The sequence below is a fragment of the Chiloscyllium plagiosum genome, unplaced genomic scaffold (assembly GCF_037043375.1).
Source record: "Chiloscyllium plagiosum isolate Xiang-an unplaced genomic scaffold, Cpla_swu_hap1 HiC_scaffold_42, whole genome shotgun sequence".
Taxonomy (NCBI): Eukaryota; Metazoa; Chordata; class Chondrichthyes; order Orectolobiformes; family Hemiscylliidae; genus Chiloscyllium; species Chiloscyllium plagiosum.
This window is the reverse complement of record NW_028270180.1, coordinates 7,589,783-7,613,902: the sequence shown is the minus strand read 5'-3', so window position 1 is coordinate 7,613,902 and position 24,120 is coordinate 7,589,783. Positions and strand designations below refer to the sequence as shown.

General features: G+C 37.9%; 1 protein-coding gene and 1 pseudogene across 6 annotated transcripts in view; one reads left to right on the top strand and one right to left on the bottom strand.

The window, feature by feature from the left end:
- scaper (S-phase cyclin A-associated protein in the ER) overlaps positions 1-24,120 on the bottom strand; it is a 316,829-nt gene that overhangs the window by 81,429 nt on the left and 211,280 nt on the right. For all 6 annotated transcript variants that reach the window (XM_087982090.1, XM_087982091.1, XM_087982088.1 and 3 more), the window contains one exon: positions 2,153-2,276. In XM_087982090.1, coding sequence (XP_087838216.1) covers positions 2,153-2,276 — 124 coding nt within the window. The remainder of the gene's footprint in view (positions 1-2,152; positions 2,277-24,120) is intronic.
- LOC148137554 (large ribosomal subunit protein eL36 pseudogene) lies at positions 9,868-10,500 on the top strand (annotated as a pseudogene).

Below are 24,120 nucleotides of genomic sequence, written 5' to 3'. Positions count from 1 at the left end.
GGGGAATAGAAAATATTTCACAGTCAGAGATGAAAAGTTATACGTGGTGTGAGAAACCACTGCTTCCACAGAGACATTCATCATAAACAGTACATTGTGATTAACAGCAGTATAAAATATATTAAACAATTGATATTAAATGATATTAAACAATTGGGGGAATACATACTTTATTGCATTAGGAAAAGTAATCCTTTAGCAATAATAACATTTCATTTCTGCGAGTTTAACCCATTGCCATCTGGGTACATCATCCATGAATGTGGAATCATTGGTTCAGGTACACTGCTATAAATGGATATTTTATACAGTTAAATAAACAAGAACTTAAAAAATGTGACTGTTAACTCTTCGAATTGCCTTTTCAGCAATGAATCATTGAGACATGGAAATCACAGCTATGATACTAGCGTGCTAACTGCTTTCAGTCACGTCAGCAGTAAGCTGTCATTACAATGGGCTCAACATTCCGAGACTAAGGAAAGAAAAAAAATGCAGCTTGGGCTCTTATTTCTGACCTCTGTACTGTGACACGCTGCTTTCAGCTGTGTAACCTCAGTCTTTCAAATGGCAGCCACCACTTAACATCCAGGCTCACACTTAAAGAATATAGTTCAGGAAGGCTGATGATGCCTTTAGAACTGCACCCTAAGAGGAAGTGGGCAATAACATGGGAAATTGAGGCAAAATCTGTGGCAGCATCTGTAAAGAGAAATCTGAGTTAATGTTTCAGGTCCAGTGACCCTTTCTCTGAGGAAGGGTCACCAGACCTGAAAAATTAACTCTGATTTCTCTTCACTGATGCTGCCAGATTTGATGCAGAGAAGTTGAACATGCAGTAATTGGATTATGCAAATTTTATTCTTTATATGTTAAATCATTTCCCTATTCCAATGATTTAAATAATGCTTATTTTGCAACAATAATTTTTAAGTAATAATTATTTGAGTATTTTGATCATCACATGCTGCTCGTTTTTGTAATTCTGATTTCTTTGCAAACAATCAAGCAGCTTATTGAACATGGTAGGATTTCTTTTGCTCAATAATCTAGCACCAGACTCTCACCTCCACATTCCCTCAAAGAGGTCTGCAGTGAAAGAATATTTCCATTAAATGACGGAGCAAGAAATTTAAATTTAGAATCTAACCTGTCTAGGAGGAAACTGACAGGGTAGGATCAGCTACTTGTTTCACACTTCATGCTATTCTACTTTCTGATCCTATTCCTTCCCTGCTGGACAGGTTAGGCTAAAATTGGTATAAAGCCTGTATGAATGAAAAGAGAATGAATTTTGCAAATCTGAGTAGGCAGCAAGGGACACCAGTCAAACATTTAATTGGCAATAGCTTTCTGAGAGCCAATGGGAACATGGGAAATAGAAGATCACATTGGTGCAACAGTGGTCCTCCATTGAGACTACATTGTTAGGCCCAAAGTGGAGAGAACTTTAGCCTACACCTAATTGTGCTACCTGTAATCTGGAAATAATTAATGCAGGTGCTGAGTATCTATAAAACTAGATAACTCATATTGAAGGCAAAACCTATCACCTCTGCACTTGCTGAACCACATAACTCTTTGCATCATTATTTTAAAACTTTCATCTTTACCTTCACTTTCCCCCACTATTTCACCCTTCCCTACCTCTTTAACCTTGAGTCTTAAAACCCTCAGCCATTTTAATATTGTACTCCAAAACTACCTCCCTAAACACTTGCATGTTCAAAAGTCTCAAAACCTACTTCCATGTCTCAGTCACCTCTTCCCATTCTCCTCCTGCTGCTCACAATCCATTTATAGCCTTGGCATAACCCAATCAAATAATTTACAATGTTAAAAGTGTTGTATAATTAAAAGATATCCGTAATATTGTACTATTCTTATGCTCTCTATGCTCAGACACACAACATATAAAGAGATTGGCAGGCAAGTCAAAAATATAACAATATCTGGGATGAAGAAGGTCAAATGCCTGGAATATGACATTTTTACAGAAATAACCAAGGCAAGTTAAATCAAAAACAGAAAATACATGCTCCATTAAACATACTGGTTCCCAGCTACATGGATGAAAACAACAGCTTTTAAGCATCTTTATAAGAACACAAAAGTATATCAATGGCAGGTACGTGCAGGTACTGACTCCTACCGTCAATTGATGCATCAGCAGTTCCATTAAAAAGGTGATCTTGTTACTGAACAGAACATAGAAGCAGTTGTCATAGCAGCCACGACAGGCAAAGCAGTATGCATTAATCACATTGCACAGGGATCTGCAAAAAGAAAAAGTCAGTTGAGCTTGTATTTGCTTCAAGACAATATCACAAGGCGATATTTGATTGTTAAAATATGAGCTGTATTAGTAAGACTTTTGTCCCACTCCATACCTCTCTCCCTCAACACTCTTCCCATCTCTCCTACAGTTGCTTGAAGCTTGCTGGGAAGTACTTCCATGGGTATCATTTAATTGTTCACTGTGTACTTCAGCCTAACCTAAATGTCTTTGGAAGCTTTATGATCAAGAAAGCATTAGTTCAGGCCAATTCTTGTTTGTATCTGACTTGGCAGAAATTATTGGATATCCATCTCGCCATGAATTAGATTCTGAGCTTTTATTTTCTCTGAACCTTCTTGATACCACCCCTCAGCCTAAAGTTCTCAGAAGTCAAGCCAGTGGTAGAATCTGTTATTTCCATGATTTAATATCCTTCATTAGTCAGAACATCAAGTATAGGAATTGGGATGTCATGTTGCTGTTATACAGGACATTGAGACCACTTGTAGAATACGGCGTACAATTCTGGAAAGATGCTGCTAAACTTGAGAGAGTGCAAAAAAGATTTACAAGAATGTTGCTGTGATTGGAAGACTTGGGTTATAAGGAAAGGCTGAATAGGCTGGGGCATTTTTTCCTGGAGCTGTGGAGGCTGAAAGGTGACCTGAAGAGGTTTATAAAATCAGGAGAGGCATGGATAGGTGGAATAGCCAAGGCCTTTGCCAAGGGTGGGGAAAGCCCAAAACAGAGGGCATAAGAGGGGAAAGATTTAAAAAAGGATCTGAAAGCAGAGAGGAGCGGGGAAATGAGCTGTCAGAGGACGTAGTGGAGGCACGCACTGTTACAACATTTAAAATGCTGGATGAGTATATGAATAGGAAGACTTTAAAGGGATTTGGGCCAAATGTTGGCAATTGGGACTCTGTCAGATTGGGATGTCTGGTCAGCGTGGATGAGTTGGACCCAAAGGGTCTGTTTCCATGTTGTATGACTCTATGACCAACACCCTCCACCTACATGCATAAACAGTCAATGATTTCCTCTTCACTCCTGAAATACTTTGATTGCACTAAAATTCCATTAGCATCTGCTCTCCTACACAGTTTGCTATTAATGACTCCTGACATAAACTTAGACAGAGTAAGTTGGCAGGACTTTTTGGGTGCCATCATATCTAATCTTGATCTCATCCCAGTTGCCAGAAAGGCACCTGTTTCAGTCGGGGTTGCTGGATGGTGATCAAAAGTAACAATTCTAGCCAAACATTTCCTTCTTAGCCCAAGAACACCAGAAGTAAGTTGCTGTGATTTCAACGGTCACCCTCTCTTGAGATAAATACAGATAATGAATGAAAACCGATAGCTCAGTTACATGCCTGTCAGAAAACATCAAGTATACTTTTGAACGACAAACTAAAGCATCTGGTGAAAGAATAGCTTTTGTACGTCCTGTTAATAAGTGATGAATATTTTAAGTCTCCCTTACTCCATAAATCAGCAGTTATAATAAATTTTTACACAGATGAGGTTTGCGTTACAGAATGTATCTTTATATTCATTCTTGTGATGTATGCTGTAGGTATACCCCATTCTTTGGCCTGCAGTATTTTAAAACAGGATTCAGAATGCTAGAAAATTATATTACAAAAGTCATGTAATTTTCTAGGAGAAGGGGAGAACTGCAGATGCTGGAGATCAGAGTCGAGAGTGTGGTACTGGAAAAGCACAGCAGGTCAGGCAGTATCAGAGGAGCAGGAGAATCAACGTTTTGGGCATAAGCCCTTCATCATGCTTATGCCCAATACTTTGATTCTCCTGCTCCTCGGATGCTACCTGACCTGCTGTGCTTTACCAGCACCACACTCTCAACTCATGTAATTCTCTGACAAGCAACAAAAGTTAGAGCAACGCTGGAGCAAAAAGCTAACAGCAACAGAAGGAATGGAAAAGTAAAAGTCTGAATTGAAACAATTTTTCACAGGTGTATGTTGTTCAAAACAGCTTTATTGCCATTGAAGTACTTTAAGTGTGATCACTGCTGTAATACAGCAAACCTTTTATTAACCTGCACTTATGGGATCAGGAGTGAACCAGTTAATCAAATATTCTGGATGGTCAAGAGATTTGCTTAACCACAGAAAACACTGACCAAGCAAAGCTTCAAGACATCAAAATCCTTCAAAAAAAATCAATGCAATCTTCTGAAATCAATTTAAATCACACACAGTTAGTACTAGAAATGTAATGCAGGGGTGTACACATCACTGTTATACTTTATTGACAGCATAAGTTTTTGGACATTACAGTAGATCTCAGTATCTGAGGAGTATAATTTTTGCCGATTTATCAAGAATGTTGGTCGATAAGGCTCTGGTTAAAACAAAGTTTGCTGTATGAGAAAATTCAGAAGCAAATATGTGCACAGTAAGGTTTCACTTCAACAAGAATTTTCTAATATATGTCTGCCTGGTACTAGTTGAGGGATGAACATTTATCACAGCAACACAGCAATCCTCTGCTCTTCCTCAAATAGTACCATAAGATCTTTGACACAACCCCAACAGGATAGATGGGACTCCATTTTGACATTGTATCCAAAACTTGACAGCCTTCAACAGTGCTCTTTGTGCTCCCTCTGAAGTATCAGCCTGGATTACGTGCTCAAGTCATTGGAGTGAGAAACTGAATGAAGGTACACTGTAGTAATCAATCTCAGGTCTTACCAGTGAAATTGTGATTACAGTCTTCAAATCAGATCTGAAATATTAGCACCCATCTGGAACTGACATATGGAAAATATATATTTAACTTCCTCTATGATGGGCAAAACTACTTCCCATGATAATATCAAGCCACGTTGAACAAGCTTGACCACTGGAACCAACTTACTCAGTGTAATAGCTGAAGCAGATAACATGGTATAAGTGGATTCATAATCTGGCTTGGAAGCAAAAATGAATAGCAAATCAAATGAAGGAGATGGAGAGGTCAAGACATTCTATAACCTTAACACCCATTTAACAATCCCAATACCTTTATGTTCAGAGTCGAATTTACCTGCCAATACTTGTTATCAAAAGTTTTACTATGTTAAATGTGCAAAATAAATGAAGGTTGTTCTTGCTATTGATCACTCTCCAGTGAATCCTAATGGACAGTATGTTTACTTTTTTTCCTGGACCGTACTTACAAGAGGACAGGATCAGACTCAGCTGTGGTTTCATTTATGGTTTATTGGACTCCTGTCAGTCATTGTCTAGTGTTCTAAGGATGGGGATGTCATTAAATATCAGAGTATTCAGGAACAGCACTCCAATGATAGTTAAAGCTTTTGACAAACAAAGGAAGAAAATGTATGCTGTGATCAGTGGTAGTATTCTTGCCTCAGATCCACTCAAAATGTGGGCATAAACCAGACTGATTTTCTTTTACGTTTATTCACTCGTGGATGTGGGCTTTGTTGGCTGGCCAGCATTTATTGCCAATCCCTGGCTGTCCTTGAGAAGGTGGTGTTGAGCTGCCTTCTTGAACCGCTGCATGCCACATGCACTCCTGTCCATAAGGGAATTCCTGGATTTTCTGACAGTGAAAGAACAGTGATATACTTCCAAGTCAGGATGTTGAGTAGCTTAGAAAGGAACTTGCAGAGGTGGTGTTCCTGTGTACCTCGATTCTTATCTTTCTAGATGGAAGTGGTTATGGGTTTGGAAGGTGCTGTGTGAGGATCTTTGGGAAGTTTTGCAGTGCATCTTGTAGATAGTACACATTGCTGCTACTGAGTGTTGGTGATGGAGGAACAGGAACAGTGGAGCAATAGTAATCATTCCAATTTGCTTCAGCTATTTTGTGATTCTGGATGGCAAATTCATTGCCAAATGCCAACATCCTTCAAGAGATTTGCAAAAGGTACTTTGGTATACTTAGTTTCAAAAACATTTCCATATTAATGCTGAAACAAAAAGATTAAATATCAGCACATAGGTCATGTGCTTGGAAGGAGCTGTCTAAGGATCTTTGGTGAATTTCTGCAGTGCATCTTGTAGATAGTACACACTGCTGCTACTGAGCATTGGTGGTGGAGGGAGTGGACACTTGTGGATGTTTCATTACAGTAGTGAGGTGGTGCTGTATTGAAGCCATATGTGATCAGGAAGAAAAATGTAAAATAATCTAGGCAAGTATTCTCATGAAGGGCGTGAAGTCTTCCAATTGTTCTTGTTGATATTTATCCTATAGTCGCCACCAAGAAAGTCAGGTTATTTGGTAATTTATCACATTTACTTGTTGCTGTGATATGTAAAATGGCTGCTAAGTCTGCCTACGGCATAATAACATCAGTGACTACTGTCAAAAGTAATGAACAAGTTGTGAAGAGATTTAAGACATACTTTATTATGGGTATGAAAGATATAAGTACAAGTTAGTTAATTTGGTTTTCATCATTAATGCTAATATGCTGTGGAGAATTCCTTCTCTCACATTTTTATAGATGAAATTCAGGACTGTTAACCAAACCACTAATTAATGACTATATTAATCCTTCAATTGGTTTCCCATCAATGCAAGGCAAAAAGATTATTTGTTTTGGAATATTTCAATGCTGGATGTGTATTACACAGCAAATATGTTATTAAATAGATCAGCAGAACAAGTATGACTTCCAGCTTCACAATGGTCATAAAGGAATTAGATAAATTAATATATGACTGACTACATTGAAGTGAATCATCACTGTGAAAATGTCTCGCAAAAGTAAGAATAAAATTGTTAACGTCTCAATACAAGTGTAATGATTCAGCATTTCCAGAGATTAAAGCTCAACCGAATCAAACTCTGATATGTGCAACAGTTGCTATGACCCATTGACTTTACAATTTTGCCTACACAGGTTTCTTGTGTACAAGTCTAACTAATTAATACATTCTTCCTTCCTCATTCACAACAGTACAAGGTATTTTATACTTTAAATGGTTAGATAACTCTTAAGAATGATAACAATAATTAATATATATTAATTACACTTGTTTTTCTTTAAATGAATAAGGTCTGCATACTGGCAAAATGTGAATATGTCATGCAACAGATGGAGGATTCTGTTTACTAATCCCTGGTCGTATAAATGGTCAAACTTGGCAATGTGTTTAGAGACAAATTACAAAGTAGCATTCTAGAAAATCCTTTTCAACAAAGACACTTTTTATTTCTTAAACATGGCATGAGTGATTTTGAACATAAGTTTACCACTTTGGTCTTTCAAGTTTTGAACCTTACATTCACTTTTGAATATCTCAGACTCTTTCTGCTCCATGTTTCTGCAAGTCTATCCTGCAACATCTCTATTTAAAGCATCTTCAAATAGATTCTACGTTAAAGATATTGGGGTCTCCTTTTGGAGACCCTTTGCAAACGTGACCATTGGTGCATCTTTAAGATTGTGCTGTTCCTGGCTCTGCCCTTTCCTAATATCAGGAGGTGGTCATGTACAGGCCATAAATAGTAAAAGTATGAGCTCAGAGGCTAAGGCTGGATGCAAAAAGGCAGAAATAACACTAAGTGCAAGTGGCAGAAAGCACCTTCAGTCAGAGGATCACTCATAAGAACTGCAGTGGTTCAAATTGTAGGTTCAGCAGTATGTCTTATGGCAACAGGGGATAGAAAATTCAATGCAACAATTCAAGTGTCACCGACATCTTGTGAACAAAATACATTAGAGTATTCTGCCAACATTCATTGCTGAGGCTCACACAAAGCACCACTGCTTGCGTACTTGAGAAATAATACCGAAGAAAAGGCTCAAACACATTCAACAGGAAAATTTTAAAATAAAACACACAGCAACAAAAAAGGAAGAAACATGGAAGAATTCCATTAGCAAAATACAACATTTGAGGGAACAAGGTTTTCTTCAGTTAATGAAGCCAAACAGACATCTTATTCCTTGGTGGATTCTGTCCATAAAACTAACATAGAAATGCTGCATAAACAGAATAAAGCATGCCCCAGGTGGTTTCCAGTGTTAAATGGTAGATTAAAACCAGTACAACTAATTTCTTTATTTTAATCTTATTAGAATAACAACAGCTGTCAACTGTCACAATTTACTCACAAGCCCTAAATGACAAGCCCAAAGTACTTGTGAATTTAGATAAGGTTCATTGCTAAAGACCAAAACATCGTTTCTCAAAATTGTCTCTATAAATTAAACAGCATTATTATGGATTTTTATATTAATGATAAAAAGAATAAAATGATTTCTTAAGATAATAATGCTTTGTGGCTTCTCTCAGTTAACACTTACATTGAGGTCCTCCAGCAAATTTTCATCCTTCCTTGGATTGAATTACACTTCAGGGAGGCGGTGATGCAGTCATCCAGAACCTCCAGGCTAACGTTGAATGAGAGGGGATGTCATTGAAATACTGACAATTCTGACAGGGCTGAGCAAACTAGATGGAGGAACAATGTTTCCCCTGACTGTGGGGCCCAGAACAACTGGTTGCGCTTTCAGGACATGCAATGGGCCATTATGGTCTAAGGATTAAATTCTTCATTCAGAGTTGTGAACCTCTGGAATTCTCTATCACATAAGACTGCAAAGGCAAGTACTAAATATATTTAACAAAGAAAACTAAATGTGTTAAGAGGTATGGGGAGAGATTGGGAGTATTGTGTTGAGATACAGGACATGGCCATGTTGAACAGTGGAGCTGACTATATGGGTTGAATGGCCCACTGACCTATTTTCTATGCTTCAATATAAGCTCTGGAAACAAAATAATGGTCATTGCAGGGTGGTGAGGAGCATTATTTAAGTCACTTATCTAATTCATTATTCCTGATTGTAGGAAGAAAATTATTGTCACAAACATGTTAAAGTGATACCGTTGCAGGGAAGAAGATATAAGGAGCAAATGTGTTAGGGGATAGGAGTAGCAGAGGATGACAGAGACAGTGACAATGAGGTAGATAGTTTATGTAATGAATGTCTTAAAATTTGACTAGTCCATACAAAAATACTGAGACAGTTAGGCACTGTATTCTCAAATTGATAAGAATGAAAATGGGAAGATCTAGTAAAATTACTTCGGAAGTATAAGGAAATCTGTAAAGATACACTTGAATTTACTATGTTAACTGGACATAAATGTGTCCATTGAAGAATCAGTATTGTTAAAACAGCATTCTTATTTGTTGAGCCCAGAGAAACAAATTCAGGGAGAAACATGGATTCAGTACAGGCTTAGAATCACATGACTGAATCTAGCCAAAGCAGCTTGCGTTCATTGGGAGTGTTAATTTTGAAGTTGAATGGACCAACTAAATCTTGCAGACCATAAAGGTAAATGCCTTCACAAATACAGATTCCTACCTAATTTCTCAGTTAGAAGATTGTATCGAGTTGGCAGTGCCTCATTTCTTTTTAAAACTGATCCATCCAAGGGTTACTGGCATGGATTGCTAACATCAAGGGCTGAGGAGATATTTATCTTTCACATAAACCATTTGATATGGCAATCATGAGTCATGACACTTGGGTTTAAAAATGAATCAAGTCACTTTCCTTACCGACGCCATAAGTGAACCAGAGAAATGGCAATCCGATATCCTATGACAGTTGGCCTGCACAAAGGTTACTCTGTTACCAAGAACGAGACTGGTCCAAGACAGTGCCGGTGAAGAGGGCGTCTAACTAAACACATCACGTTTATCAGTGATCTGATCCGTGAGGTCTGTGGTTTTGCTCCCCATGAAAAGCATGCAATGGTGTTGCTGAAAGTCTCTAAAGACAAGTGTGCACTCAAATTCATCATAAAGAGCTGGTACTCACATCTGTGCGAAGAGGAAGTGTGAAGAACTCAGCAATGTGCTGGCAGCAATGAGAAAGGCAGCTGCAAAGAAAGATTAATCTGTACAAAGTTGTTACAATTAGAGTTCTCAAGTTAAAAAAAACAAGTCAGAGTTGAAATACTGAACTGCATAGTTTATTCAGACGATGCTGTAATATATAGTAACACCTGGGATGAACATTTAAACAATTAGAAGTCACGTCTAAGCAACTACAATTAGTTGGTATAATGATAAATCTGGCCAAAAGTGAATTTGCAGTAGTAAGTGTAACTTACCTAGGATACTGTAAGATAAAGACAAGTGTTGCCAAGAACAGCAAGAGAGATATAGCAAATAGAACTTCCTGTTCCTAAAACTGGATGGAAATAATGAGGTTTTTAAGTGCATGGATTTTATAGGAAATTTGTATAATTTCAGTACATAACTGTACCCTTAACAAATCTGTTATAGAAACAAATAAGGAGAATGATAATCAGCCTTTGAAAAGCTGAAAGCAATCGGAATAAACATACTGGCATTGGCTGCTTTTAAAATGACAATGGATTCTTGTAATTTGTGGGCAGACATTGTCTTATTGCAAGAAGATTAGTCCTGAGTTGGGAAACCTTTGGGGTATTTTTCCAAGAAATTAAACCAATGGGAGAGGAAGTTATCTACTGTAGAAAATAAAGCTTTGGGGTTATTACTGGCTCTTCAATGGTTTGAAGTCTATGTCTGACGTGGGTGCAATGGAACATTAATCTATTAATGCCAGAATTTGCTGGCATTCAGGGAAAAGTTTAAAACTCAAAATGCAAGACTATTCAGGTTGAGTCTATGGATACAACCATTCAATGTAAAGATGGATTGCATTCTGATGTTTGCAGATGCCTTCTCTCAACGTAAAATGTTGAAGGGTTTAAGAGATATTATAAGATTCTATCAGACTTGAAAAAGAAGGCGGAGTAAGAATGATTGGATATAAGTCTTGTTTTCTTCTTGACTGAATATAACATATCTTGCGATGAAATGAATTTTTTTAAACTGAATTTCAGATTTACCAAGGGTAAAGACATACAAGGATCACATACTTTTTTTTTCCCTTTACAGTCAGATTATACCACTTTAAAACAAGGAGACTGTGCAAATTCATGGTTGCAGTTTTAAACATGTTTACCAGAACAGAGTTATACACAGTGTATAACGGAGTATATGACTGCAAAAAGAGATGCCACAGAGTTGACAGGTTCTGAACTAAAGGGGATAATTGCTTGAAAAGAATATTAAACAATATCATCTTGAATGACTCTTGACCAAGTCATCATGGCTTGTATGGACCTAGTACATGAAACAAGTACCTAGCCTGAAAGAGAAATAATTGTGTGGAGGTATCATAAAGTCTACTACCATTAACAGCTAGCTGTCTTCCACTTGTCTTTCTCTGTAAAACCCCCATTGAAGGGAGAATAAAATACCTTCAAAAGATAGTGAAACTGACCCTGATGAAATGCATCCCAGGGTACTAAAAGAGATGGCTGGAGTAATAGCAAATGCACTTGTGGTAATTTTCCAAAATTCCCTGGTTTCTGGGGCAATTCCAGCAGATTGGAAAATAGCAAATGTGATGTCACTGTTTTAAAAAGGAAGTAGACAAAAGATGGGGAATTATAGACAGGTTAGCTTAACCTCTGTAGTGGGGAAAATACTTGAGTCTATTATCAAGGAAGAAGATGATTTAAAGGTGGGACCATGTGTAATGTGTGAAAGTTTGCAGATGACACAAAGATTAGTGGTAGAGCTAAGTGTGTAGAGGACTGTGAAACTTTGCAAAGGGACATAGATAGCTTAAGTGAGTGGGCAAAGGGCTAGCAGATGGAGCCATTTCCATGATCAGTTAAGAGTGAACAACAACGGTATAGGTCTGTAGTCACATGTACATTAGAACAGGCAAAACTGGCAGATAGTTAAATAATAGCCATTAAGAACAGCAGTGTTATAGTAATAAGAAGTTATAGTTCAACAAGAGTTATGGCCACCATGACTGAGGCTAGCTTTTAATTCCAGATTTTATTAACTGAATTTAAATTCCATCAGCTGCTATAGTGGGATTTGGACCCATGCTTCCAATGCATTAACCTGGGCTGCTGGATTACTAATCCAGCAATATTACCAATGTGTTACCACCTTCCCAAGTTTATCAAGTTTGGGAAAAAATGGCTCTCGCAATAGTAAATCACTGCACTTCTATATACAGGTCATTCTGCTATATTGGGGGACATTATTTTTATAGCATGATCTTTAAAGTGTATACTGGTTGTAACCCGTGTCTGGCCCCATCAGTTTAAATACTAATATGTGATTTTTTTTATAACGTGGGGTTGCACGAGAATGAAACTACCGCGTTAAAGCAGAACCGACTATACAACTCATTGAGCATGGAATGCTTGTTCATTTCCTGAAAAAAATGAAACAAAGTGTCTTTTTGTTATTTGGTTTTGTTACAAATGCAGAGTCGCAAGGCCAGTCTGTTGACTGATCATTAATGCTTTGAGGATTTTCACTGCCTGATGGGCACTCTGTAATTACAAAGCTGAAACACAAATCTGTTAAATTAGAAGCTTCTATCTAACTGAGAAAACCTTAAGCCAGTCCATGCCTAACAACCTACTCTGAAAACTCTACTCACATTTGACAGCAGTGACAAATTCCACCAAAACAGCTGAGACAATCCATAACAGTCTTAAACAATGAATATTCCAAATAAACATGGCAGAAAAGTGCAGATTACAGAGTGACATGTTTCAAATAATGAAAGTATTGTTTAGGTTTACAGAGACAAACTTTCCAGTAGTTATTGAGCACCAACTTTAGAGTCAAAAGTATGACTGTCTGATCCGTATGGCTTTATGCAGCACTCTGCAATGCCTATGTGCAACAGACCAACAAGGGAACGGCACGGTGGCACGGTGGCTAGCACTGCTGCCTCACAGCGCCTGAGACCCGGGTTCAATTCCCGCCTCAGGCGATTGACTGTGTGGAGTTTGCACGTTCTCCCAGTGTCTGTGTGGGTTTCCTCCGGGTGCTCCGGTTTCCTCCCACAGTCCAAAGATGTGCAGGTCAGGTGAATTGGCCATGCTAAATTGCCCGTAGAGTTAGGTAAGGGGTAAATGTAGGGGTATGGGTGGGTTGCGCTTCGGCGGGTCGGTGTGGACTTGTTGGGCCGAAGGGCCTGTTTCCACACTGTAAGTAATCTAATCTAATCTAATCTAAAAAAAAGTCATGTAGGAGCTTGTCAACCTGCAACAGAGTAGCTAATTAAGGTAAAAATCACAGACAACATGGCAATTTAATAATACTATGACAGCTTCCTCAAACTTCAAAGATAGAGCATTTATAATGATCAGATCTCATGAGTATCGTGCTTTTGGTAATAAATGCTAAATGCTTAAACATGACAAACGACATGTACAAGACTACATGTGATTGGAAACGACACAAGGAAACTCTCACCATTCCTTGCATACTTGAAGTTAAACACACAACTGCTTACTACTGTTCTATTTGAAGCAAGTAAATGTTGAGAGTCTTAAGTGTGTTATTTTTTAGTATTTTTTAAAATTACTCCACATTTAGGTTGACTGAATTTCCGATTAACTGAAAGATTTGTACAAGCATAGCCATATACATCACATTCCCTGAGTTACTTTGAAATGTAATCAAATCATTTTTAACTGAATTGGAAGTTTTTAGGTATAGCAATATCATGGCAAATATTGAAGTGCACAGACAAAATATACATTAATAAAATCAAATTCATACTGCTTATATGGTAGAACATCTTGCTCCCTCTTTTCCTCTGCCATTGATACAAGTAAGCTTTCTACAAGTCAAAGCCTATTAATGAAATAAAGATTTTGCATAAATATAATGGATCAAATAAGGGTCAAATCTGAATACAATTGCTGTGATCTTTAAATTGCCAAGTTTTAAAGGGTTGCTCCACAGCTGCCACCATTACTTAAAGGTTTCTACATCCCCAGTGTGTTCCCAGCTGGCTTTAAACTGGTGAAATACTAGTTCTGCCCAGAGGGATCAATCCTGCCATTACTGATCATCATGTTTTCTGTCTCTCACCAAATGTACTAAAGATCATTGGAAAAATAATGAGCAAACTCTGTTCAAGTGCTGTTATGGTTTCATTGTCATAGAAAGTGAATAGGTTAGTATTTACCCAAGTCCATATATTGACCTTCATTAATTACGGGAATTTATATGTACTTTGGATAAAGGGGAAAGCAGTGTATAGCTCAGAGGTCTATTGAACAGGTGCCACCATGTCTTGGTTGCAGGCTGGAATCAAACAAATCCCGTATTTTGATTCTATCATGAAGCTAGACCCAATAACAGCAAGACTTGGAAGCAATACTTCATTGACAGCCTAGTAAACGCAGACATCTCAGAGGGCAACATCTATAACCTCGCAATTTTTAATTCCCAAGATGATATAGTATTAGGAAAGCTAAGAAATGAATTGCACAGTCAAATTCAGCAATGTTTATGAAATTGTGATCTTCAAAGAGCTGTACAGCATGGAAACAGGCCCTTTAGTCCAACCTATTCGTGCTGACCAAATATCCTAAATTAATCTTGTTCCATTTGCCAGCACTTGGCCGATATCCCTCTAAACCCTTCCTATTCATATACCCATTCAGATGCTTTTTAAATGTTATAGTTGTACTGGCCTCCACCACTTTATCTGGGAGCTCGTTTGATACATGTACAACCTTCTGCATGAAAAAAATTGCTCCTTCGGTCCCTTATAAATCATCCCCTCTCACCCCAAAGCTATGCCCTCTAGTTTTGGACTCCCTCATCTTGGGAAAAACACCTTGGCTATTCTTTCTATCCACATCCCTCATGATTTTATAAATCTCTATAGACATCACCCCTTAGCCTCTGATGGTCCAGGGAAAATAGCCCCAGCTTATTCAGCCTCTCTATAGCCATCACCCCTCCCACCCCCCAAAGAAAACCTGGCAATATCCTTGTAAATCTTTTCTGAACGCTTTCAAGTTTCACAACATCCCTCCTATAACAAGGAGGCCAGAATTTCACTTTTCTGTTTTGGGATATCCACTGCTAATATTAATGCACTCACCCCAAGGATCCTGTGCATTTGTGAAGATACTGACATTTCCAGAAATGGTATCGAATAATGAATTCATGAGCCTCTGTGCTCACATTGCTTTCCATGTCCAATCTAGCAATCTACAGTACTCACTTTAGGATCTTTTAGAATCACATGAATCTCAGATTAAAAGTCTGCATTTTGAAACATACACTAAAGCAGAAATATATTAAAATACAACTATTTAAATTGTAGTTTTCTTGTTTCAAGAAATAAGCAATATAAGTCAATGGTCCAGTGCAAATCAGACTATGCGGGATAGATGCAGGGAGGATGTTTCTCCCGATTGGGAAGTCTAGAGGTAGGCCATTTAGGACTGAGATGAGGATGTGTTTCTTCACTCAGAAGGTAATCAAGCTGTGGAATTTGCAACCACAGATGGCTGTGGAGGCTCAGTCACTGAGTATATTCAACAAAGAAATTAATAACATTTTAGGTATTAAAGGCAACAAAGGGTAAGGAGAGAAAGTGGGAATATGGCTTTGAGATAGAGGATAAGTCATGATAATATTAAATGGTGCAGCAGGCTCAAAGGGCTGAATGGCCTACTCTTGCTCCTAGTTTCTGTGAAGAAAATGTTGACAATCACTGACAAACGGTTTCAGTTGTTAAATCCTTTTTTAAATGGAGTAGTAATTAAGGACCTCTCCTTAATATTATACTAAATTATGAAACTTCGGCATTATGAGTGTTTCACAAAAGTTTTCATGAAAACATTTATTTACAAGTCACAAACAGACGTGGTGAACTTTGTATCATTTAAAGCATTTCTTCTGTTCATACACTCTTCCCCGATGAGATAGTCAGCTATTTAGGCTCTGCATTCATGGGGGCCAAATCTATCACAACCTTCACCAAGTATGCTTCTGACTGCCTGCAGAAACACTTTTACATTATTTTTCAGACTCCCCAGAATGTCTCTACTGATTAGATAAATAACAAACTGAATCGAGCTTGAGTCTGATTGACATTCGGTGGGAAAAGACACAAGCTCTCCCTGAATAACAATAGAATTGATATTAATACTTTGAGAAGCATGTTATTTACTCTGCCTAATCAGAGATACTTGACACATTTTGAAAACAAATTAAAGTATTGCACTTATATAGTTCATCATGTCATCAGGATGACCCAAGCATTTTACAGTCAATGTAATATTTTATTTCAAAATAATTGTAATGAGCATAGTCAAAATTATTGTGTGTCCAGGGAACAATAATAAAAACAAGGATAAACAGATAACCTAAGCACTTATCAACATCAAATATATCCTATGATGTGCATGATACAAATTCCTTAAAAACCACTGCAAGGTAGTTTGATAAAGCAAAAGACTATTTTCATGCTAGAAGACATAAAAAACTTGCCATTGAGGTTGAATGTCAAAGACAGCAGGATTCTTAGGCGCAGTGTGTGAAAGTTATCTAAGTCCCCTATTTATGTCACCTTGTGACTAACTCTAGATATGGGAGATGAGTTGGCGACTGGTGCTTTTTACAGTGATTTCTGAAGACAACACATCAATAACTGAAAAAGTCATTAGCCTACTCTCTCGATGAAAGGAACGTTTGGTTGCAGAGTTCTAAATTAGCAGTTAATGGCTGCACAAAAGTACACTAAAAACTTGTTAATTACTGAACCCACTTTATCAAAGCATGTTACATAATTAAAACCCTGTAATCATTTTTACTGTTTGGTACATAGTTTCTTATGTATTAAATAATGTAACTGCATGTTACACAATTAACTGAAATGTTACATGGTTATAAAAGATCCATTGCCATGTCTTGCTTTCTTGCTGACTTTGGACTGCCATTAATGTAATAGAAATGTATGCTGTTTTGTAATAAGGATTTATCCTTTTAAGACCACAGGCTCAGGATTAATCTTCTGAGCTGCTCCATGCTTCTGGGATTTCAGGCGTGAGATGTGGATAATAAACCATGTAAACTCCTTGTCCTATTTGTATGGCTTAACCTCATAAGAGGCTGTAAACTGAGCCCCAAAGTGACAGAAATGAGCCCTATTTTCTACAAATGCTTATCAAACATGACTAATAATTTCATCCACCTATAAAAGAGACAACTATCTGTTGATGGGTCTTCACTTAACAACTGCTGCACCACATCACACCCCCAAAAAGAAAATTTCTGAATTCTTAGCGTGTGCCAAGACCGTACTGCAGGGTCACATTGCTGTCAACAGTAAAAAGATCACAAGCTGGAAGATATAATCTACATCAAGGTCTCGAAAATGCTTAATTGGCAGGAGTACTCAATGTTTTGCATGTAGTTCAACAATTTGCATATGATCTACATAAAAATCAACACCCACCAGATTCCTTCAAAAAGGATTTCTGTTGTGATGAATTCACAGTACTTTCAAGTGCTTTGTTCAGTATGTTTATATTTTTTAATTCTTCAGATTTAAGTGAATCATGCTGAAAGATATCAAGGGTCCTGGGAGATAGGAATTATGAGGAGTGTCAAGGATTTGAATGGGTTTGGAATAAAACCCTTTGATTATCTTCCGCTAAAAGCACTTGCTGAATGAAAAAAGTTGTAACTTGTGTAATCAATTTATTTTGTCCATCAAAAACATCTTAGTAACCCTGAAGGGTAGGAATTAGAATGTATTTTCCAAGCTTAAAGTGTGCATGATGCTAACTAATTTAGTGGGATTACCTGCGCCCAAACTGCAACTAAATGCTAAATTCTATAGACCCCCTTTTGCAAAGGTGCCTCAGGCAACTGCCTAGAATAGACATTAGGCCTGATTTTGATTCTCGAAGCACGATGAACTTTATAACTTTAACGAAATTCTGCCTTCTAAACAATTTATGAAAACCAAAGAACTCAGAAGGTGAACTGAGATGTCAGAATGTCCTCTGACATTCCACAAGATTGAAGGCAGCTGTTCCGCAAGGTCTTCGGACACTGTGGGAACATTGGAAAGCTGCTTTAGCATCAAAAACAGAGAGGGAAGGATGGAAATTTACAGAAAAATCTAGTTTGCCAGCAGCCAGAAGGTCTGTTTAAGATGAGAAAAGTTTGGAGGGGCAAGAGTCTCCAATTACTCATGAAAGATAATTACAGATGTACTGTACTCCAAGACACGGTTAATCCTGTGTTTTGGGTGTCATCAGGCATTGTTTGTAAAGTGGCATTATTGTTACAGTAACTTTTACTGAATCATTAGTACAAAAGAAAAACAGAGTTGATGGCAAAGGGAGTAAAATCCTGAACGACAAAATTTGTTTGTGACAAGTACGACAATGCAAGCCCTTCCATATACATCATTCCTTTACCCACTACTGAGTTTCAAATACCTGCATATGGAACCAGGATGACAAGTGTGTTGTCCCAACTCCTCACTCATTACAATCCCCTCCGCTGTAGTCTCACAGCTCAACTCACAAACTTGTCTCATGACTGTTACTAGAGGTAGGATATATGACTCAAAGTTTGTTACCCACACTGCATGCTTCCTGAAAATGGGCCCAGATAAAGTGATATTCAGATTTACCCCAGCTAGATATACAGAAATAGACTTGGTAAAGAGAAGCAGATATAAATATTATTTGTAATGACAGTTTAGCAAAATGAAGCTTGGAATTTGATGAAGCAATGAAGAAGCTGCCATTTCTCAAAAGTTTACTTATATGAATATTAAAATATTGATGCTCCTTCTAATAATGCACAGATCCGCTTATTAGTAGCACAGTAACTCGCCTACGTGTATCATTTACAGGAAGTGTTCTGAAAGAATTCCAAGAGATGTTTGCAAAGTGTGTGATGTAATAACAAATGGTTGAAAACATTTTCAGAATGTGCAGTGTTTCCTAAAACACGGGATTGAAATATATGACGATATCACCTCACTACTTATGGCCCAAAACTCTTCAGAAAATGCCAGGAGTTCAGTTAAATATGGTTTCTAGTTCTATTAGGTTGGTGCAACACAGTGAAGCCGTGGGTACAAATCCCAGGTGGAAATTGATGGGTTGCAGGTGCAAGTTTTAGACAGTGAGAGCACATTTGCTGCCCCAACTGAGGAACATTCTTGTTTGCTCAAATTAAGCAAAATTAACAGTATTAGGGTAACAGGAACACTGAAACGTTTCAAGAACTTCACCTTGGCAGTACAGTGAAGACGAATTTCTCTAGCTACATTACCTGGACCACTGGAATGTGCATATATGGTAGGTCCTATAAGTCACAATAAGTTGAAGTCTACACTACATTAATCACCTTCAGTGGAGGACTTAGATGAAACATTGGCTCATAGCCTTTCACTGAATTGTCCACAGCAATTAACAACTAGAAGACTCAGACATCTTGTAATCAGACACTAATCATAGATCTGGAGGACAGTAACAAACTTTGTCTTGATTGAAGAACATTTTGTTTTTATATTGCCTGTCTGTGATTGTGTTTACTTTCAGTTGAATTCCAGAACTCCTCTGAGTTTTTTAAAAAAGATATCTTGAATTAGTTCTGGAGTACTTCATCTTTCCTTTGGAAGTGAAAAATGTGACAAGTATGCATATTCATCTGGTGTGTGAATCATCATCACATGACTGGGATCCTTCCATTTTCTCTTCTCAGTCTGCTTGGTCCAGTGATACAGCAGACTAAGGTACTCCTGAATCTTTCTAAGTTTATGCACAGATTTAACAAAATATTTATATGCTTTCTGGTAACATACAGCTCCGTCTACTAAAGAGGTACCAACATACGATACCCTGTACTCAGAAGTTCTGCATACAGAGGATGTCTTCATCTTTTGAATTCCTTGACTTATTCTCAAAAGAAAGTTCAACATGAAGAGGTAGAAAGAGATTAGGTGGCATGCATCATGTGCAATTTAAGATTGCGACTTAATGAAAAAAAAATCCACCATTAGAGAGATCGTATGATTCACTCACTCAAATCTTCAGTCTGAGTTAGGTGGCATGATACTTGGTGAATTACAAATGCTCTATAATTTCATCTTTCTCCTTTCCTTATATAACTCTAGCAAACATCCCAAAGCACTTCAGCAGGAACGTTAGAATTTAAGAAACCAGACTCTCTGACTAACACCTAGCCACTCAAGTATGCTAATAAAAGTGCTCAAACAAGTATGTTTTAGAGTGTCTTAGGGAAAGTCAGAGAGCTATAGGGGAGGAGTTCTAGACCTGAGGGCCTAGACAGTTGAAAGCATTGCTACTAATGTTGAAATGACAAAAATCGAGGATGTGTAATATGTCAGAATTTGAAAAGCACAGAGACTTCAAAGAGTTGTAGGACTGGAAGATGTTAGAGATGCGAAAGGACAAGGCTACAGAAAATTAAACATTTAATAAGCTGTGTTTTTATATCAGTTTTGTGCAGTTCCAGATAAATACCTGTTGCAAATTCACAGTGAGGCCAAAATGAAGTTGCTGAATATGTTAAGATTGCGGCTGGGAATACCTGGGAATTAAAATAAAATATTCCTAGCTGTTGATCTTAGTGAATCCTGCAATTTTATCAGCTGTGTGAAACCTGTGAAGAAGGAGCCAGCTGCACTAACACGGCATGCAGCCAATATAAAAGCTGCTACTGAAGCAATATTTCAGGAATTAAGAAGCACACCACTTAGGCTGATTAATACAGTTGCTTTAAAACATTTAGTGAAGTGAGGAAAAGCAAACTCCAGAAGTACTTCCCCATCTATTAGGATTAAGAGCCATGGGGGAGGTTTCCAGCAGCTGCAACTACAGCTTGTGGAGCCCAGGGCAGGTCTAGAGAAGTGCACTAAACATTATTTACAATTCCCTGTTGTTAGCATTCTAACAAAAATAAAAGGTTCTTCATCCTATTTTATTCCAGTCAACACTTTGACAAAGAAATTAAAAGATGAAGAAGCCACAGCATTGGTACCTACTCACACTGCTACAGCATGCTGAGCAAGGAAAAAGAAAATTCTGTAGAACTAATCTTCATTTTAAGGGAATTTTCTGTTATGCTAAAAACCAACAACCTAAAGCACAAATAAAAGCAAAATAATGTCAATGCTGGAAATCTGAAATAAACAGAAAATGCTGGAGAAACTCACCAGGTCTGGTAGCATCTGTGGAGAGAGAAACAGAATTAAAGTTGAGTCTGCTAAGACTTCTCTTCAGAACCTAAAGCATGAACCTGTTTACTAGTGTACTGACTGCTGCTCTGATGACCATAAAGACATAGGAGCAAATATTAGATCATTCTGCCCATCATGCCTGCTCCACCATTCAATCATGGCTGATAAGTTTCTCAACTCCATTCTCCCACTTTCTCCCTGTAACTCTTGAAAATGGTGGGCCTTTCTGCCTCTAGCTAGAGTCAGCTTTGTTTCTTTGCTCATCCTGTTGGCTAGCTAGCTATACTGTGCGGCAGAATTATGCAAATAGTGTAAAATTTAATGCCTGTACCAGACTGGTGGTCCATGGAGGCCTGCTGCCATGTCCTGTCCCAAGCTTGATGTAGAGTGATGTACCTCACGCTATGCAACCATTTGTCTCTCACGAACAAAGAGGTATGTCTGCAGCCCGTTATGGACTATGGCTAATTACCTGATACCTGCAATGCACGAAGAGACATACAAGAATGAAAGTCTAGTGTACTAGTTCAAAACTGATGAAAATCAAAAGCAGAAAACCTAAGAATGTACTAATGAAACAGAAACCTACAACAATTTAGAGATCTTCTAATGCAGTTCTTTCAGTTGTGCAAGTCATTGTAAAGAAAATCATAATTTATTCATCTGAACAAGGAGACTGAATTGAAAGGGAGATCTCCTCTTTAAGGAATACACCAGCACCATGCAAGGACACATGTGAGAGAGTAGCAAATTCAAATGATCAAACGGTAAGGATGACCAGTCATTCTGCTTGTTACAACAAGCAAGAACAGTTTTGATCTCCCACTGAAGAATCCTGGAAACATGGAGTACTGCCAGCATGCCTTTATGATTGCTAGCTGAGTGTACTGAAGCTTAATTTTTTTTTCCTTTTCTTTTTGTTGACAAACTGAACTGAAATCCAAATTTCCATCAGTTAATTTGAAATATTAACTTCATATTCCTTATTTGTACTAACATACTCTGCCACCTTTTCAGAACTCAAGGTGGAAAAAGGAGAATTTTGGCTGTTGAGGGTTTAATTTATGAAACTGAAAATAAACATCAATACTACAAGTGGATCAAGCTCATTGGCAGGGACCAATTTTTCTTTATATACCAGGTAACACTGCAGCCATGTAGACAATGAGCTTGCCATATGGTCAATCATTCCTTTCCTCAGATGCTGAAAGCTGCATTGGTGTACTGGAAGTAATGCTAAATTTCATTGTTGACGTCTGCCCTCACAGGAGAAGGTTCCCAAGTTGAGATTTCTTTATGTCTTTGTAATTGTTATAGAGCCCAAACACAATGAATTACTGTTACAATTATAAGCAAAAGATTTCCAACCCCTTTGCATTAGTTTCACTGATGACCTATAATTGAGTCTTTTTATAAAAAGTGGGGTACCTACATTCAAATATAAATTATACAAATGTCTGGTGTCAATGGTCCAATCCTGTCTCTCCAACACAGGGAAGGAGGAGAGAGGGCATAGATCTTCTATCAGTTGTGGAAGCACTGGCGACACCCAATGGCTCCCTTCCCAGGGAGACCCAAGTATGAACATAATTGTGGAAGTAAGGCAGTCAGTTGAGTCAAACAACCACCCAGATTGCCAGCTGCCTAGGACTGTGGGTAGCCATGTTGCCCAGGCCCATGAGCAGTCTTATGAGATTCTCCAATCTGCCCACTTCTCTCCACCTATTTTTGGATGAGACTGAAGTACAGCTAAACTTTTAGAGGCAGGGACACAAATAGTGGAAGAATAGCTAAAATCTCTCACACTCCAAGAGAAACACAGATGCATACATCCAGGCCACAGAAATGATAACCGGCCTAGGAGTCTCAAAACTATTAAAAAATATATTGTAAAAGACAACTGTATGCTACATTATACATGCTAAATCCCCAAACGGATACAGATTTACAAAGGGCTTTAAAACAAAAGATCAGGTCTGTTTTGATGGGGCATTTTAATATTCCTGGAATTCAGTGACACAATGCTTTACATTTCATTGTGATCGGAAGTGCACCTGAAAAATTTATTGACTCAACATGCTAATAAGCTTAATTCTTCTACCTCAGCAGAAGCACTTTCAAACTTTAAAGTTCTAACAGTACATGCAATAAACAATCTAAATGAGTGTTTATTAGCTCTATAAGATAGATTACTGTCATGTATGGATGAAGCACAGGCTGACTTCAAAAACCTCATCAATCTCACATCTTTAGTCAAGGACACAAGTTGCTGAGTGAATTAAGCTCACATGACTAAGCAAGAAGCCTTTGCATCAAATATTGCTATCAAAATTAAAATATAAACTGTTACTTTGACAACAGCAAATGTAAATCAGTTACTTGCATACACAATTCATGGAATCAAGTTGCTCAATTCATTTCAGTTAGAAGTTTCACACAGTTGGCAGAGATGGCAGAGAATGAAAGATCTGAGTTACCCTTCTAAAGATAATTACATGTTATTTTAGAAGAATCAGTTGGATGGACCAAACAGTCTCTATTATTTTTATGCATCGTTGCTTTCCAGATTTACCCATATGCTGCTCAGAGAGGGAAGACCTGTTCCTCAGGCTTACAGCAATGTATCCTTTATGTCTATTGCTAGCAAAGCAAACCAATGCCCAGGCAGGATTAACCAATCGTAATTCCTTCCTGCCCTAGATACTTACACTGTGCACTTCAAG